This window comes from Manis pentadactyla, chromosome 1, assembly GCF_030020395.1.
Source record: "Manis pentadactyla isolate mManPen7 chromosome 1, mManPen7.hap1, whole genome shotgun sequence".
NCBI lineage: Eukaryota > Metazoa > Chordata > Mammalia > Pholidota > Manidae > Manis > Manis pentadactyla.
The window spans coordinates 35,705,490-35,725,208 of NC_080019.1; the positions used below are offsets into that span (position 1 = coordinate 35,705,490).

The 19,719-nt window shown below is 32.7% G+C and overlaps 1 protein-coding gene across 1 annotated transcript in view; it reads right to left on the reverse strand.

The window, feature by feature from the left end:
- FSTL5 (follistatin like 5) overlaps window positions 1-19,719 on the reverse strand; it is an 856,022-nt gene that overhangs the window by 784,998 nt on the left and 51,305 nt on the right. Inside the window, exon 2 of the mRNA XM_036892294.2 lies at window positions 18,182-18,323. Within this exon, the coding sequence (XP_036748189.2) occupies window positions 18,182-18,307 (126 nt within the window). The 5' untranslated portion in view covers window positions 18,308-18,323. The remainder of the gene's footprint in view (window positions 1-18,181; window positions 18,324-19,719) is intronic.

Sequence of the window (19,719 nt, forward strand, 5' to 3'; positions counted from 1 at the left end):
AAGGTTTACTACTGTTAATAGAATCCTCCATTATCTCTCTGCTCCTTACCTCTTTAAACTGAATCACTCCATCTGTTTTTTCCCCTATATGTTGAATACTCTTAATCCTTGAAAATATTGAACTCATTCTCAGGGGTTTTGAATGTAAATATCTTTCCTCCTGTTTAGAACACTTTTGTTGCTTCTGTTTACTAACACCGACACTTTCTTTTTCATTCAGGTTTCAGCTACGTTATTTCTTCACTTAGCCCACCCTGCAGAATCAGGCTGAACGACCACCCTATGCAATTCCATTATACTGTGCAGCTACTTCAAATTTACTGCTCGATAAATGATCTCTGACAGTATAAGTACAATATATTGTTGAAATCTCTGCACTATTATACTTTTAAATAAAAGTACATAAATACTGTAAGATTTTAAATAGGTAAGCCTTAGATAGCCACCCTGCTTCATAGTCTTCAACTGCTATACGTGTGGTTTAAGCCAAACATATTTTCTTAATTATGAACAGAACCAACCAGGCCTGAACAAAGGTGTTGGCTCCATGTGGGATTTCTTTCACCGTAAGTGAAATTAAAAGTGCCATTAAAAGTTTCCAAGCATTTTCTCAAACAAAGACAGCAATTAAAGGGATGTTAATTAGAGGAATGTTCCAAACATTCCTTCTAGAAGTTCTATTATTATTTATTTGGTGTTCATGCTCCCAGACCTTGTTTGTGGCTTGATGGACCATAGGTTTGATCTTCCTCTGTTAATACCATGTACATATTATAATCAATAGTCAGCTACCCATCCCACACATCACATATTTCTGCTTAATGTTGTTGCATTATTATTTTGTTTGATATTCCAACAACTGCAGCAGAAAAAAAAAAAGTTGCTTACAGTACAAAATTTTCACCAAAGTGGGTTTCTTTTTATATGAAACCATTTCTTAGATTAGATATACAGGCATACCTCATTTTTGTGTTTTATTGCCCTTTGCAGAAATTAATATTTTTACAAATTGAAGGTTGTGGCAACCCTGCATCAAGCAATCTTTTGGTGCCATTTTCCCAACATTTGCTTACTTCATGTCTCTGTGCCACATTTTGGTAATTATCATAATATTTCAAACTTTTTCATTGTTAATTATATTTGTTATGCTGATCTGTAATCAGTGATTTTGACTTACTTGCTGAAAGTTCAGATGAGGATTAGCATTTTTTCATAATGAAGTATTTTTTAACTAATGTGTACATTTTTCAGACATAATGCTATTGCACATTTAATGGGCTACAGTATAATATAAAAACTTTTCTATGCACTGGAAAACCAAAAAGTTCAATTGACTCAATTATTGCAATACTTAATTGCTGCAGTCTGAAACTCCAAGGTATGCATGTATTCAAATTATATATACTTCATGCAAATATATATGTTTTATGAATATATGTATTTTATGTATATAAATTTCTAAATAAAAAATTCTGTATTACATATATTATATTATAGAATACTAGTCTCTCTTCATATATTCTTATATATAATATGTATTATTACATACAATTCTAGCCATTCTCCATATTTTCTTATATTATATATAAATTTTATAGTATATAGATAATCTTACAGAATATACAGAGAGAATTTCCAACATTTCTAAATTTAAAAAATAGTTATTACTTTTAAATACAAATCAATATTCTTATGGTTTTTTTACATTCACCTCTTTGATACAGATTTCTAGAATAACGAATTCAACAGTGCAATGGCTATATACCCTGACTGCACTTTAGAGTCACTGAGGAGACTTTATAAAAATACATGTCTGGATGCCAGTTCCAGAAGCTCCAATTTAATCTTCTAAGGGAATAGACCAGACATCTGCATGTTTATTTGCTCCCACATGATTTTAATATGCAGTCAAAAGTGAGAGCCACTGCTTAGAGGTCGAGTTGGTATATATTGTAATTTTGTTATTGAAATAAGTCTTAAATTGTTAAGAATAAATAAGATGGACAGAAATACAAACTCTTTCTGTAAGTTTGTATGATGTTTCACCATAAGGATATGAAATGTAAGTAACTAGATCATGAAGATGGATCACTCATTAATGGGCTTGTGCCCTTACAAAATGAAACATAACAGAGCTTGCTCCTCTTTCTCTCTCTCCCTCCCTCTCACTGTCAATCTCTCTCTTTCAGTCCTGTGATGATACAGTGAGAAGACTGCTGTCTATGAATCAGCACATAAAGGGCTCACACCAGACAGCAGATTTGTTGGCATCTTGATGTTTGACTTTCTAGCCTTCAGAATTGTGATAGATAAATGTCATTTATGCCACCTAGTCTAGGGTATTTTTATTATGGCATACAGAACTGATTAAGACAATAATTTTCCTACAGTTTGATAAGTAAAAAAAGAAATCAGCTACATTAGCCTCATTTAGAAACTTGTCAATTCTACCAGTTGGCACATAATTCAAAAGATAGTTGGGACTATGCCCAAAGTTGTAGGGGCTTATATTTTATAAGCTTAGGTAATTTCAATAAACAGCTAAGTTCAGGAAGTTTCTATAATTAATAGTAGTAACATTATGAGAAAAATAACATATTCACAAAATGAGTATCGAGTGATGCTCAACACTGGAATGAACTAGAAATGCAGGTGGGAAACCATGACAATAACATAAGATCCTAATGTCCAAAGTACAAACGAAAATCACCAAAATACACCAGCGCTCATGTTTTTGCTTATTTCACTTTGTTGAGTTTGAAATTGCTTTCCTATTCTCAGATTCTTAGCTAACTTTTTACTCCCAGAAAATGTGGACTCGCCTGAGGACTGCTATGTAGAATGTCTTCTGAGAAACTGCAAACTCTTCATATACATGCTTTCCAGTGGCGAGCTTTCCTTCAGAGGAATAAAGTTTCCCATGACAAATCTTGTTTTACTATTAGCACATATTACAAAAATAAAGTGTTTTAGTCAATCCTAGCAGGGATTCAGAAGAGATGGAAGCTGTTTCAAATGCCTTATTTTAGACTATAAATATGCAATGCCATACCTGAAAGACTATTTTATATTAAAAGATAATAAATAATGTCAGAAACTTCAGTGATTACATTATGTATGAAGCTGTGAAAAGTTTAAATTATTAACAACTAAGTTTCCTAACGTATCAAAAGAGGGAAACACTTTTAAGAAAAATGTAAACTATAAAGTTCTGTTATTTGTTATTGGGGTAAATTCACAATTGAGGAATGATTCTATTTCTGACTCAGATATTGCATACTAATTCACATTGTAGTAAACTGTCTAAAAGAGACTTGGTAAGAAATTTTGGAGCCTCAATCATAGCATTTTCTCTTGAAAGATGAATATTCAGTCATTTAATCATCCTGTAACTGTTTTATGCAATATTAGTCAACAGGAGCAATAATATAACATCTGCTCACATCTCATTTTTTCCATCTAAGTAGACAAAGGAAAGATCTAGAATTAAAATAATTCCTAAAAGCCATTATCATATATTTTATGAAACAAATATCCTGGCACCATACTTTGGAAATGTCTGTGAAACCTGTATCTATATATGCCAATCCTGTGATCTTACAATTATACCTAAAGAGAAATGAGTACATGTGTCCAACGAAAGGCGCACACAAGAAGGTCATAATAGCCCCAAACCAGGAACAACGTAATATCCAACAATAGTAGAATGCACAGTGAACTGTGAATTTTGTGTAATAACGCACTACTGAGTACTAAAAACAATACACTCTCCTACATTCAACAATGTGGATGAACACCACAGACAGTATTTAGGGGGGGAAAGGTCATACACAAAAACTACCTACAGTAGGATTCCAATTGTATGAAGTTCAAAAGCAAAACTAATATACTCTGAAAAATCCTAAATACTGATTATGTTCAGAAGACGGTGCTGATTAGAAGTGGCAAGAGGAATGTTTTTGGATGCAGAAAACATTTTGACTCATAATTTGAGTGGTGGAACTGTGAATGTATACATATGTGAAAACATATTTAACTGTATAATGATGATCTTGTATTTCATTCATGTAAGTTACCCCAATTAAAATTTTAAAAATTGATGTATTTCATTTCAATATATTTCTTTAGTAATGCAGCCTATTTATTGATAGAAATATTTTGAAGAATTATGTTTAATACACAACCAGTATGTGATTTAAATCCTTTATCAGAATTCCTAAAATATAGTACCAATATACTCTTTATGGAAAAATGTACCTTAAAATAGAGACAGATAAAAAAGAGTAGAAATGGATTTATAATACTTCATTATTTGTAACTATAAAATTATTTTAAGGCAGATCTTTTAAACTGTTAGTTTCAAGAGAAACCAAATGTGTATAGCAGCAATTAATTCTAAAGCCACCAGAACAGTATCCCAAATTGTTTTTCCCACAATATTAAAAGGTGTTTAAAATTTTCTATAGTCCATTCAGTTGGGAAATTCTAGGTTAAGCAAAGTTTAGAATATTTCTCAGTCTTTAATATGCTCTTGTGCATTGTAGGTTTCCACAGAAGCATACTATGCAGTTTCCTCTGAATGGCTTGGTCATTAGAATCCATTTTTAGCAGAACATTTCCCAGAAATAGTGTTCTCAGGGGCAATGAATACAGACTTCTGGGAGGTGAAGAAGAGACTTTATGACACCAGTCAAAAAGAAAAATCATATGGTCTTGAAGGACAGTTTTCCAAAAAGAGGGACACTGGACACAAGAGTCTTTGAGCTATAGCACAAAAAACAACTCTATGTTTTAAAGGAATTTTTTTATTATAATGATGGACTGAAATAATTGTTGAGATTCCACATGGAGAATTTAAAAGTATTGATTTTTTTTTGAAAACATAGTTATTTGGAATATCAACTTTTGAAGAGACAGTTTTAGAAGCTGAAGATCTTAGTTGGTACAAATATGCTTGTGATGTAAATATGTACATATAATACACTCATGTGTGCTTCATGTGTGTAATTACTATAACAGAGTGTTTTAAACAAACATGCCAGAAAAGATATCCTTAATGTGCAGAGTCCCTATCTATTCTTTGTTAGGAGATCAGAGTTTTATTCCCCAAATTTATTTCCACTACTTTATTTTAGCAATTTGGGCAGATAACAATTAAGACCTACATTTTTTATTAGCAAAATGAAGATGTTAGACCTGTAGACAGATAAAATACACATCAACTTTCATTTTCAATGATATTTTTGAAATGGGTTTATAAATAAATGCAATTATGCTTTCAAAAATTTAATTTTTATCTGCTGGAAGAAAAACTTTAAAATTGTCCTCAATTAAAAATAATCTCTCTATATATTCAATTGTAGCTAGTCTTCAATTTTCCTTTAGGGAAATACTGGATTTTTGGAAATAGCTAAAGCATTTGAAATCATAGTTCACATAATCATTAGGTAATACCATCCATTTTAATATTTTAATTTTTATTAAGAAACAGGAATATTTTATTCCAACAAAACTTTTATAAATCAAGATATAGAAAATAAATCAGAAATGCTGTAGGTAAAGCAGGAGTAGAATCAAGGGGGCTTTCTGATCAACCTTCTGCTTGCCGTCCATTCCCATGTTTTAGCGTTGGGCACATCCATGCAACCTTACAGCTAAGCACAAAAGGGAATAGAAGCTAGCAATCCAGTGCAGTCACTATCAGATGCCCACATACTCTTTCGCTCAGTATCTCAAATAATTGATTAAGGCATGTTCTCCACCCAAAAGAAAGGAATAGCGCTGTAGACAAGCAATGCAGTCTTACTTTATCTGTGCAATATTGCTTAAATATGGCCAATCTAGGTATGAATTACAATATTTATTCACATGTCTATTAAATATCCATAAATCCAAAATAAACTTAAAGGATAAATACAAAAAGTCAAAACTGTTCAACTGATGAAATGGAACTGATACAATGAGTGCCATGTTATTGATGACATATTAACATTTGCCATATGCTTATGGTACTGACAGCAATATAGAATCAGTAGGCTTGAATACCGTATAATTTCTTATTCTTCAAAGATGAAATAGTAGTTCATTTTTAAGACTTGTTAAAACTCTAATATAATGTTATAAAGCAAGAGAAATGTTCTCATTACAACATTTCATTCTTTTTTTTTAGTAATTGGAGTTTCAGGTTCTTTTCAATGTTACTTCTGTCATTTCTGGTTTGCATATTATTAATCTTTTCAGAGAAATGAATTATAGAGATGATATGTTAGGGAAATACTATTTTAGATCTTTAATTGGGTGTGAATAATTAACTTTAGTGGCTCATAAACTAACTGCAATAGACGAATTCCTAAACTTTTAAACAATGAAGCATCAGTGAAATAAATATTTCAGAATTTGATATAATACATAGAATATTATCCACAATGATATATTATATCACTATATATAATTCTAAATAGGCATATATATAATTTACATAAACATAAATATATATACATATATCTTCAGGTGCATTGTAATAAAATATAGCATTATTTTAGTAATATTTTATTTGTGTTAACAGTTACAGCTTTTAATTATTGTTTAAGCATTTAAAATTTCTGTCCAATTGTAGACTATTTTCATGACCTTTGTATTGTTTCTATGAAATCACACTAAAGAGGGTGACAGTAGCTTTAGTTTGAAATATTTCAATTACTTAAGTATTTCCATGAAACAGTTCTGCATACTTTGAAGTAATGAGGGAATATAAAACACCTCAACAACTGAACAATAAAAAGAAAACAATACTTCAACACTGGGTAAAAAATATGAACAGACACTTCACAAAATAAAATTTATGCATGGCCAGTACACACAAGAGAAGATGTTCCATGTCACTGGTCATCAAGAAAATTCAAATTAAAACTACAATGGATACAACTCTTCAGAATGGATAAAATTAAAACAGAGAATAGCAAACGTACCAAAAATTTTAAAAAACTGGAAATTTCATACATTTCTTTTGGGAGTATAAAACTGTACACCTAATTTTTCTAAAGTTTCTTATTATGGGCAATTTCATATTAAGGAAAAATACCTACCCTAGAAACTAGCAATCCATTGTTAATTATTGACCCAAGGAGAATTCAAATATATAACCACAAGAGATTTATAATGTTCATAGAAGCTTTATTGTTAAGAGTTCCAGCTAGATTTTCATCACCAGGAAATGGATTAAAAAAAAAAATTGTGATATATTCATGTGGTGGAAAACCACTCAGCAGTAAAAGGGAATGCAGTACTGAGAGGCACAATAACACAGACAAATCTCAACATTATTATGAGTAACAAAAGTATTACACAAATCTGCACATAAGGTATGATCTCATTTACATGAAATTTTAGAAAAGAAAAAGCTATAGCATGGTGAAAAAGAGCAGAATATTGGTGGCCTCTGAGGGAATGGGGGCAGAAATTGACAGCAAAGAGGCATGAGGAAACTTTCTTAGGGGATGATGACATTCTATATCTTGATAAAACTATATTTTGATGTCTGTTGCAGAAGTGTACATATTTGTCAAAACTCAAAGAATGAAGATAAAATCTGGGCTTTCCACTGCATGTAAAAATGTATCTCAAAAAAAAATTTTAAAAACTTAGTGTTTGAACTCTAGTTAATGATATAGACCATATATACCAAAGTATTTTAGAAAAAGAGATTAATGTAATACAATTTGAAATGAATAAAAATTAGATTGATTAATAAATTAAAAGAAGGATGGAGATACAAACACAAAATATATATGTGAAAACCAAGGATAGTAAAATATTTATATAGATCTTTGTTATACGGGTGTATGCTTACAATTTCATTCTAAAATTTGGGAATAAAAATAAAGTATAAGAGATATATTATTCTTCAAGGATATATAAATCTTCAAGGATTTCCTAAACCTTCACACAATTAAGAGGAATATTTATATTATATTAAAGCATGTATTTTAAAACATTATATTGCTGTGTTTTTGTTTACTTATATATTTTAGCATTGTCATACACTTTTTTTGAGCGATCTTCCTAGCAACTTTTTAAATTTAATTGGAAAAATAGCCTGTGAACTATATTTTTCATAGACTATAGAACTACATTCTTTAAAAATATTATATTATTTGAGCTTTCCAATGACTTCATTTAGTTATTATAAACCATAGTAATTTTGCAATAACTGAGGTCATTAAAACAATAATCACAAATAAATTTTTTAAATGATTGAGAGACCTCATGGATATCAAGGGATAATAAAGAAATACTATGAGCTACTTGACACACACAAATTTGATAATTTAGTTGTAATGGACTAGTTCTTTGGAAGAATCTGCTGAAACTCAACAAAAGAAACAGACAAGCTGAATAGGTAGGTCTATATCTGTTAATGAAATTCAATCAATAATTAATAACCTTCTAAAACAGAAAGTACCATGACTAGATAGGTTCACTGGTAAATTCTACCAAACATTTGAGGGAAAAAATAATTATGCCAATTCTCTGCAATCTCTTCTAGAATACAGAAGCAGGAGGGATACTTCCTAATTCATTCTATGAGACCATCATTATTCTAACACTAATGTCAGACAAAGACATTCCATGAAAGAATATTACAGACCAGTATCTGTAACTAAAAATAGTGATTTTATATCAGCACTTTATACCATTTTATTTTATATCAGCAATGGACAAGTAGAATTCGAAATTAAAAACACAATACCATTTATATTAGGATCCCCCAAAATGAAATACTCAGCTATAAATCTAACAAAATAAGTACAAGATTTTAAGAAATATGAAGAAAATACTATATAAAGAAAAGTGCAAAACTCTATAAATGAAAAATCAAACATGAATTAAATAAATGGCAATATAGCCCATAGCCCATGTACATGGATAAAAAGTCTCAATATTGTTAAAGCATCAAGTTCTTCCCAATTTGATCTACAGATTAAATTTAATCAGAATCAAGCTTTCAGTAAATTATTTTGTGAATAACAACAAAGTTATTCTTAAGTTTATTGAGAGGCCAAAAGACCCAGAATAACCAACATAATGTTCAAGGAGAGCAAGGTCAAAAGATTGACGCTATCTCACTTCAGACTTACTAAAAAGCTACAGTGATCAAGACAGTGTATTAATGGTGAAAGACTAGACAAGTAGACAAATGGAGCAGAGTAGAGTTCAGAGCAGACCCACGTAAGTATAGCCAAGTGATCTTTGACGAAGAGAAAATGTCCTTTTCAACAAATGGTGTGGAAACAACTAGAGATACACATGTAAAAAAATTAATCCGGACACAGACCTTAAACTCATCACAAAAAATAACTCAAAATAAAACATAGACCTAAATGTAGAATGCAACACTATAAAATTCCTGAAAGATAACATAGGAGAAAACCTAGATGACCTTGGATGTCACTAACTTTTAATATACAATGTCAAAGGCACAATCCATGAAGGAAATCATTAATAAGCTGAACTTCATTAAATTGAAAACTCCTGCTCTGCAAAAGACAGTGTCAAGAGAATGAGAAGACAAGCCACAGTTGGGAAGAAAATATTTGCAAAAGACACACATGATAAATGACTATCATTCAAAATATATGATGAACTCATAAAACTTAACAATAAGAAATCTAACAACCCAATTATGAAATGGGCAACTGATCTGAGCATCACCTAAACCAAATACAAATGTACAGATGGCAAGTAAATATTTACAAAGAAAATATGTTAAACATAATACATCTTCAGTGAATTTCAAATTAAAATCACAATGAGACACTATACATCTGTTAGAATGACCAAAATCCAAAAAATTGACAGTACCAAGTGCTGACAGAAATGTAGAGTAACAGGAACTCTTCATTTCTGGTAGGAATGCAAAATGGTAAAGCCACTTTGGAAGACAGTGTGACACTTTCTTACAACACTAAAAATCTCTGACTGCATGATTCAGTAATCACCCTCTTTGGCATTACCCAAATGAGTTCAAACTGATGTCCACACAAAAACCTACACACAGATGTTTATAACAACTTTATTTATAACTGTCAAAATCAAGCAACCAATATGTCCTTCAGTAAGTGAGGGGATAAATTAAGTGTAGTATATCTGAACAATGGAATATTATTTACTACTAAAAAGAAATGAGCTATCAAACCATGAAAAGATATAGAAAAACCTTAAATGCATGTTACTAAGTAAAAGAAACCAATATGTAATGGCAACATACTGTATGATTCCAACTGTAAGATGTTTTGGAAGAGGCAAACTATGGAATAAGTAAAAAGATCAGTGATGGCAGGAGGTCATGGGAGAGGGAGACATGAATAGGCATTTTAGCACAGAGGACTTTTAGGGCTATGAAACTATTCTGTATGACACTACAATGGTGGATATAGGCTTTTACATATTTGTCAAAATCCATAAAGTGTGGAAACCCTGAGACTGAGCCCTAAGGTAAGCTATGAACTTTAGGTGATAATGTCATGTAGGTTCATGGACTGTTAACCAATGTGCTGCTCTGGGGCAGGAGGTAGATAGTTGGGAAGGGTACAGAGGTGCGGTGCCAGGATGTGTAAGGTCACTCTCTGGACTCTCATCTTAATTTTGCTGTGAACTGCCCTAAAAAATATAGTCTATTTAAAATATTGAGAAAGAGAAAAGAGGCCCCCATCTCAGGAGAAAACAAAACCACATGCCAGTATTTCTGATAGCATATGTGAACAAACTTCTGACAGAATGTTTAACATAGACATTTTTTTGTTGGCTATTCCTACCAATTGATAGTATAATGATCTTTGAATGGGCTGTTTGTTTAGCCCATACAGCTGATGAGCTTACAGTCACTAGTTCAACGTCTTAACCTTGCAGGGTTTCTCTAGTGCCTAGTCCAGGAAATATTCTTAGTCATCCCACCAACAAAGGCAAAAGAACATGTGTGCTTAGTGAGTATTTAATACATACCTGCTGAGTGTACTATTTTTGATAAATTCTGGACTGGAAGAAGTGTTTTAATTTAGAAGATCAGAGTGTTAAAGGAAAAACACACCTGCTCTGGGAGACAGCAAATCCAGTTTCTAACCTTAGCTGAGAAGCATATAGCTGTGTGACTTTCAACAAAGAACTTTGCCTCTCAGGCCTTCAGTTATTTAAATGGGTTGGATATTTTGCACTATCTTAAAGCTCTAAAAACCAACCTCTCAGCTCATATACAGGGAAACTAATGCAGAATTAAGCAGTGAATACTGTTAGTGAAAAATAATACTACTCTTCAGTTGTGGTTTATGTATCATGGGGGTTTTAATCTCTTAAACATGCTAAAAGTCAAGCTCATAAATCATAATATTTCCTTTCATTTATAATACAGAGCTTTGCTAATTGAATTCATGAAAGAATTTTAATAATGAAAGATGCCCAAAACACTTTATAATTAATTTACACATTGAAGTAGTGAATGCAAATGCTAGCTTGCAATATATAAATATTAATGATTAAATAAATAATATTTCTATTTAATTCACCTGTTCTTAACTCATAACCTTTTTTCCTACATGTACATGTTTAGAGTATTGCATTGAACCTTCTTAAAAATAACCACATTTATATTTTATTTTTTGAATAGGAAGTAGCATAATGTGCTTGATTAGTGGTAGATTCGGATGTGTTAATAGTTTGTTTTTCTTTAGAAGACTGATATTATCTAGTACTATCCTTTCCATAAAAATGGTGAGAAAAGACAACTAGATCAGAAGATAAGGTGGCTTTAGGAGTCAGCAAAAGAAAATGAACAGTAATAACAAACTTATTTAACTGCAGGTAGGTCTTAATATTCTGGGTCTTCTGTATCAGTAAAAGGATCAATGACTGTTCAGAAAAACAAGGGTAAAGCTTTGTGTGTGTGTGTGTGTTTGCTTGTTTGTTTTCAACCTCTGAGATATTTTTCTAAATTGTTGAGTTGGGTAAGAAAGTACTGTAACTCAGGTCCCTCGAAAATCCAAACTGGGGTCACAGAAGACATTATAAGTGCCCAAGGCTGGTGAATACGTGGAATTTTCTGTAATCCTGATCAGCTTGGCTGTAATGTACTACATAAATTTGACTTTATTTGATTACTTTGTAATATTTTCTTGAATAGATGTAAACAGAATGCTACTGAATTACATTTTTAATATTTCAAAATGTCTAATCTACAATGGAAAGCAGCTCTTTTTTTCAAGTTATACCTAATTTTAAAACTTTAAAAATATTTTAATGCAGGGTCTTAGAGGTGTAAAGGAGCATCTATTTTTGCAAATCACCCTACACATCAGTAAAATAGTAATGCTTTAAGAATTTATTCTCAAAGGGATCAAATGACAATTTTCTGCAGTAGAACCTAATCTTGAGTATTTTAGAAGTCAAATATATCCCTTTACTGACTTATTTTTGTTAAGCAAAGCAATTCAATCTACCACATGCAAATTTTCGCCAAATAGGCAAATATACACTGGTTTGAAGGCATAAGCATTAAAGCAACACATGCAAGATCAACAAAACTTATTTTCCCTTAAAGTTCTGGAAAGGAGAAAATTAAGCAGGTAAAAAAGGTAGGATGAAGCTATAACCATGTATTTGGTTTTCAAATCAACTTTGAAACACACATAACATTAATTTGGGGCTTGAACAAATATCCTTGATGGCAACTCTGATCTGCCATGAAAGGTGGTGCTCTCACCGTGTATTCTCAGTGCTCCATGCGTCCCTCATGTTTCTGCACATCTAGTGGGCAGAGACACGGACTGCCATTGGTTCTAGACTCTCTGTTCAAAGACGTCTTGGAACATAGAGATGATTTTCCCTCTGGAGCAAAGGGCAAGTGTGTTTACAGCACTAGAGGACAAAGATTGTATCTCCATCCATAGCAAAGGGCAAGAATACTTAATGTCTCTTATAATAAAGATAATGTCTTCCTCTGGTACAAAGAACAGGCAGGTTTTTGACCCATAAAATAGATCTGACGTCCTTCTACTGACAGGTCTCAGGTAGTGTACACTGTGGTGTATGCTGTGGTAATCTGGCTTTCTTTTTCATTGCTCTGTGTAGTTAGCTCAGGAAACCAGAGTTTGATTTTTCAGAAAAAAATTCAAAAATGTTATTTTTCAAACATAGTTTATTTGATTAGAAAAAATCCAAGTTTTATTAATAATATTCACCCATTGAGCCATATAGGGAATAAATATATCAATATATAGTAATTAGTATATCCCTAAACATTTAACTAATTAATTATTAGACTGTTACTGCTTCACTCCTCTCATTGCTACCGTTTTTGCTCCTACATGGTGGTCCAAATTACTTACTGACTTCTGAAAAATAATTAACATTTTAAAGGGCCTTCCCTTGAACATGCTGCAAGCAGTCAGATATTTCAGATTGAAGGGAACAATTATTCCTTAGCCAGGAAATAATGCTTCTGGGTTTGCTTGAAGGTTTCCAGTCTCTAAGCAGTCACCGTTTTGATGTGTTGTGTAATGTTTTCTTCTTCCCTAGAGATTTCTCCTGCCACTCTTCACCAATCCACATCTACCATCCTTTTAAAAGTTAAAAAAAATCACAGCCCGCAAATGACTTTTTTGAATTATGGACTCTCTGGACTTAATGAAATTACGCAAACTCTGCCCCATTTGCTCAGTAACTACTCTCACAGACAAACATTTTGATTCAGGAAGTAAAGGAAGCATAAGGCAATTTTGGTTTGTAGGAGGAGTTCTGCACTACAAACCTGGATGGATATAGCATTGCCTGGTCACACAAAGATGTAAGCAGTTTAAGGCCTTGACGTGCTCCCACTCAGTACACTCAAGGAACACCCCAGGGTCCTCATAAGATCTTCCCTCAAGCCTGGCTTTGACCATCAGCAAACAATGCAGCATTGTGATCTGTGCTGTAGGCAGGAACGGGGTGTAAGATATGGTACTAACCTAATAAATAGCACTTGCAGTCTATACTTACCATATACAGATATGTTAAAGTATCAGGACAACATGTTACAAGGTTATACACACAACAGGAGGTTAAATTGTGATGGGAATTATGACTCAGCAGGAAGTATGGAAATAAAGAAATAATGGAGAAAAGACTGAGACAGGCCAGAGTAGAAATGAAACAGGAGGCCAAGACAGTACAGAAAAAGGAGTGCAGGACTTCTGGCCAGGAGGTACACTCTAAGTTCCGGTTCTGTCTTCAGAGGTGAGGACAGACTATGTTTTTGCTGAGAGAACAAACAACTCCAAAACTCACGGGTTTAAAGAAAAGTTTTTTTCTCTCATTTCACACTTCAAGACATTCACTGATTGCCCAGGTGCTTTACTCATCCTACTTATTTAGACACTTGGGATGATTGAGCAGTCACTTCCCTGAACAGACGCTGTCCGCCTCGCTAGTGGAAACGAGTTCAGGAAGATTTCACGACTGTGATCGAATGGTCAGCCCACAGGCATCCCATGGCCCTTCTCACAGCTCAGCCAGAATTAGACCCACTCTCCTACACACTCACAAGGGACCAAGATGCAGCATCCTACCTTACTACTGGTAATCAGAAAGGGAGGGGAATAGGAAAATATGGCACATAGACCAATGGGTAACCTGCACTGACTCTGAGTTATTAAATCCTAAATCCTGCTTCCTAACTCTGTAGGTAGTTGATAATAAGCAATTATTAAACATTTGTTAACCCCTAGTTTCCTTGCTATAAAATAACAATGAAACCACTTACCAGATGGGAATATTCAAATAATAAAATGAGCTGACTTACAGGATCAGGCTCACAGAGTACTCTTTACAGTCAATACCCGGTGACACTGCTAAGTTCTCTATGGGCTGCTCTGAGTACACCATTCTGGAGTCAGTTCCAAATCTGGGAGACTTCAGGGAACTTTCTCACAAATGCACATGGCAATCAATAGTTACTGCACAATGCTCAACACCCAGCTTCCAGCTATAGACCAGCAGACAGAGTGGTAACTACTGCCTCCTAGTGAGTCTTTGATGGTAGGAGGCTGACCTAAATGAAGACGACAACGACCTTCAGAAGACCCGTTTCGGTCTGGCCAAGACTGATGTGGGAACACCTGCCTGTGTTATGGAGGGGCAGGAGGGGCAGGCAGAGAACATCAGGTGTTTCCCCTCGAAGCCACTGCGACATTGCTTTACTACCATCATTACCTTTATTTCTTTCTGGGCCTTTCCCCCCATCTCTGGCCTACTTTGCTTTTATCTGCCTCTTACTCATCTCATTGATTCTTGTCCTTGGGAAAGTGACTTTACCTCTCTGGGTTTTAATAATATCATTGGATAAACTAGAAAAATATTCCCTGCATCCCAGGATTATTACAGAATATAATTACAGCATTTATTGTATATAAAAATACTTCACCAATATAAATATGCAATGTTTATTTTACATCAATCTTTATTATATTTAGTATAACATGATTAGCATATATTAAAATATATACTTATATACTAGAGTATATATTACATATTAATTATATATTAATTGCTAATATATTATGATTATATTAAAATAAATTATAATTATGATATATATCAAAATATATTTTTTATATATGGTAAATGTATATCATCTTGTTTCCATTTCCTTCTAGTAAGCTGATGGAACTAATGGAATCATTCATTCCACATGTATTTGTTGAGAGTTTACAATTTGCCACAACCTGTTCTAGGTGCTGTGGTACAGCAAAACAGGTGGTGGTTCACACCATAATGGACGGAAGCACCCAACAAACTAATAAATAAGTGCAACATACATCTTGACAAATGGTGATGAGTTCTGTGGATGAAAATAAAAAAGGATAGGAAATATATATGGTTGTTCCATTTGCAATTATGGTTTGGGAAATTCTCACCAATAAAGTAGCATATGATCCCAACTGGAATAGGAATCAGTGGAAAAAGGATGCCCAGGTATTCCTGGGAACCAAGTAATGACTGATACAAACAAAAAATAAGGCTATAACGAAATTTATCTTCAAGGTCTTGGGGAAAGAAAAGTAGTCTTTGGGTAAAGGGTTGATAGTGAGCAGGGAGTATCTGGTGGGGATTTTGAGGAACTTGCACAACTCACGGTGCTTCTTTGCTCCTACCAAATACACACTTCAACACACACACTCATAAAATGCCTGTTAGAGCTTAATTTCATCACTGTTCCAACTTCATTTGGAAGTTAGTTATTACCATGCCATTCTCTGCCTTTCTGCTTCTAAGTACCAGCAATCATATATTATATCTTATTATTTAAAGTTAAAGACTTAAAACAATGGAAAACACTGAAAGTGACTTTGTGCATTTTTGGTGGGTAATAGTGTTTCTAAAAAGCGTTTGACTTATTGTGTTGTTTCTCTTTTAAAAAGTTTATTAAATCTCACAGCAATGCATAATAAGTAACTTACCTTCACCATCCAAATTTAATTCAAAATACTTTGTTTCTAAATGTACACTAATACATAAAACCTGTGGTATTATATTTAGCAGGGGAACAATCAAAAAAGCATAGTCAGGCATTCAACCTGTCATTTTTCTGCCATTGATTCAGCTAAACAGTATCTACTGTACCCATGACATCGGAAATTAAAGGATTAGAAAGGCATAGTTTCTGACCTCAAGACACACAACTTAGGGCAAACAATCTGTACAGAATAAATATTCATTGGTAACAGTATGAGCCAATATGTTGTATTAATAATATGTTTTTGAGAGCTTTCATAAAGGAGTTATTATTCCTAAGCTTTGGGCTGGGATAAAACTGATTGTTAGTCTATGAGGTTGGGGACATTAGTGATAATTGAAAGATAGTGGAACAAAGCCAATTCTCCAGTTTCATTTATCCAGTCTAGAATGTTTAAGAACTTATTTACTTTCATATGTGACTGACTTCTACAGTGATTTTTGACACTGAATTATGTTTTTACATTTTACTTATTTTCTTTGTTCTGGCTATCAAAACTATGCTTCATATTATTTCTAGCTGACTAATATATTTAATAAATGCATGCATTCAAAAAAAATCCCTTAACATTTCTAAGAATTTTGATTTCTCATTTATAAAATGAAAATAGATGCCTCTTCACAGATTATTTCGAAGATTAAATAAAACAGTACATTTAAGAGCTTAGCCTAATGTCTGACACATAAAAATCATAATAAACATTAGCTATTTTATATACTATTCTAATATAATGAAAGAATTTCAGCAAAAATATATGTACTCTAGATGCCAATAGCATGTATTGAATGTAAGGAAGAAAAATCAATCTACTTGTATTTGTTCATTTCAAAGGTGTTTTTTAAAGACAACTAGCAAAAGAAATTTAAAATATGTATTTTCTCCCAGAACTAACATGCTAGTGTTTACCTTTTATCTCCTTTCTATGAAAATCAAATGCATTATAAACTTTTATTTGATTGAATAAAAAGTTGCTTTAGAACGTTATTTGCAGAACCACGATCTCTTACTAAAATAAAATCACTAGCTTAATTTGAAGTATGCAATTTATATAATTTATAGTATTCTTAAATGTCAATTTATTTCATACTTGAAAATGCTCAACATAAAGAAGTGAAGAATTTCCCTAACATTATACAACCCAGAATTATGATTTTTGATGAAATTAAAGTATCATCTAAAGATTCCTATAAAAGCCACTCCTTTGCCAACCTGTGTATTTACAGATGGTTCAGATGTTCTTTTGTGTTTATGGGAAGTTCAAGAATATAACACTTTGCTTTAGTTCATGAGGTTCCAAACTTAAAAATTAATTTGGAAATAACAGAAAATATCTGGTTGATTAGGTCTTAAGATATTTATTTCTATAAATTGATTAATATTACTTCATGCAAATTTTAATGATATATATATATTTAAATGATCTGTCTCTATACTTTGTTAGGAAGTATTTAATTATTCTAACTGTAAATTTACAAAATAACAACCATTTCATGTTTTCAAATGTGCATTTTTATATGGAAATTATATTCTGAGAGCATGTTCTGAAATAGGTGCTCCTAAGTGAGTAATAAACCAGACAACTAATAGTTTCATTTGTAATTGCTAGGTACTATGAGCAGATTTAGAAAGTGACTGTACCTTGTGTCTCAATCTTATTGGAGGTTGATGGGATTTAAGGCCATATCCTGCTTCTAGGGGTGGCCTTCCTTCAGACTCCAGAAAAACGAATCCAAGAACTAAAACAGTTGACCAGCACTTAAACATCCTTACTGCTTTTCACCTGTGGAAATGAACAGTGAAAGCAATCAGAAAAAGCCTTCTATAATGAAGAAAGTTATCAAGAAATACCCAATAGTGTGTACAAATCTCCATAGGTCTAATCAAAACTTGCTGGCAGTTGCCCACTGAATACACAATAGGTAGCATCTCCAAATAAAGATCATGATCCCCTTGATCAGAACAAATATTGTTTGTTTTTCCATACATACAGCCTCACCCAACATTAAATAAGTAGAACTACAGGGGCCAATATATGTGTGTTGAACAAAAAATTAAAAAGAGGTCGAAATAAAATGAAAAAAAAGAGAGAAACCATTAAACTATGGCTACAAAGCATCTATACAGAATATAATTATCAATGTATTTATAAATCTTGAACTCTTAGAATACATGTGATGAATAACATTTAATGAAATATAGCTGTTAGAACTCAAGACTGTTGAGAGGTTGATAAGAAAATCTTCTATAGTAGGCACTTAAACTGAGGTACAACAGAAATTATGCAGATGAGTTATAATGAGTTACACATGCATTTTCCCAATAGTATCTAAAAAGACATTTCCTAGAGACTTGCTTTATAAGTGTTTTAAACTAAAAGTTCTGTAACTCTTTCCACTGGTCTTTGTTTTTGTACATACCAGAGAAGTTGTAAAATAGCACACATTTATTATCATAAACTCTAAATCCTCTTCCAAACAATAAAATCTCTGTTTCGAGTTCAACTATATTTCACTTTACTAGTCTCATCAATTCATCTCTGTCCCTATTGCGACACTAAATAGGAGAGTGCTTTCTCCCCTGTCTAATGCAATCTGTATGTCTGAACTCTTGAGAAACTTAACTAATTGATTGACTCTGCTATTCACTATGTCTTAAACTCTCAACTATTTTCTTCCAGCTTTAAACATGATCAAATCAACAGTGTTTCAAGGTAATTTCTCTCCTTTGCTTTCTGAAAGAGGTGTATATCCCATTCTATCGATTTTCTGAACCTAGCCCACTTGAATCATGCCTCTGTCCTCATCACTCTATCAAAGTAACTTTTTTTTCAAGGAATGTCACTTTGCTTGGTGTCTGTGATACCCCCTTTCTCTCCTGTTTCTTTAGAATTCGTGAAAACTCTTTCTCAGACCTTTTGTAAGTTTATCCAACTCTTTACTTCACCATTAAATATTATCTTTGGTCAAATATCATTGCTAGCCACATATTCTGTTCCACATGCATAGCCAGACATTCAACATCGTCTATGGTTGTATTTACAGGTATCCCCTGCATTTTGAAAATTTGTGTTACACCACTTTGCTTTTATGAATGACTTGTACTGTAGTACCTGTTTTCACTAACTCAAAGAAATCCAAAGAGGATTTTTGGTTTTACAAAAAAGGACGAGAAAGGAA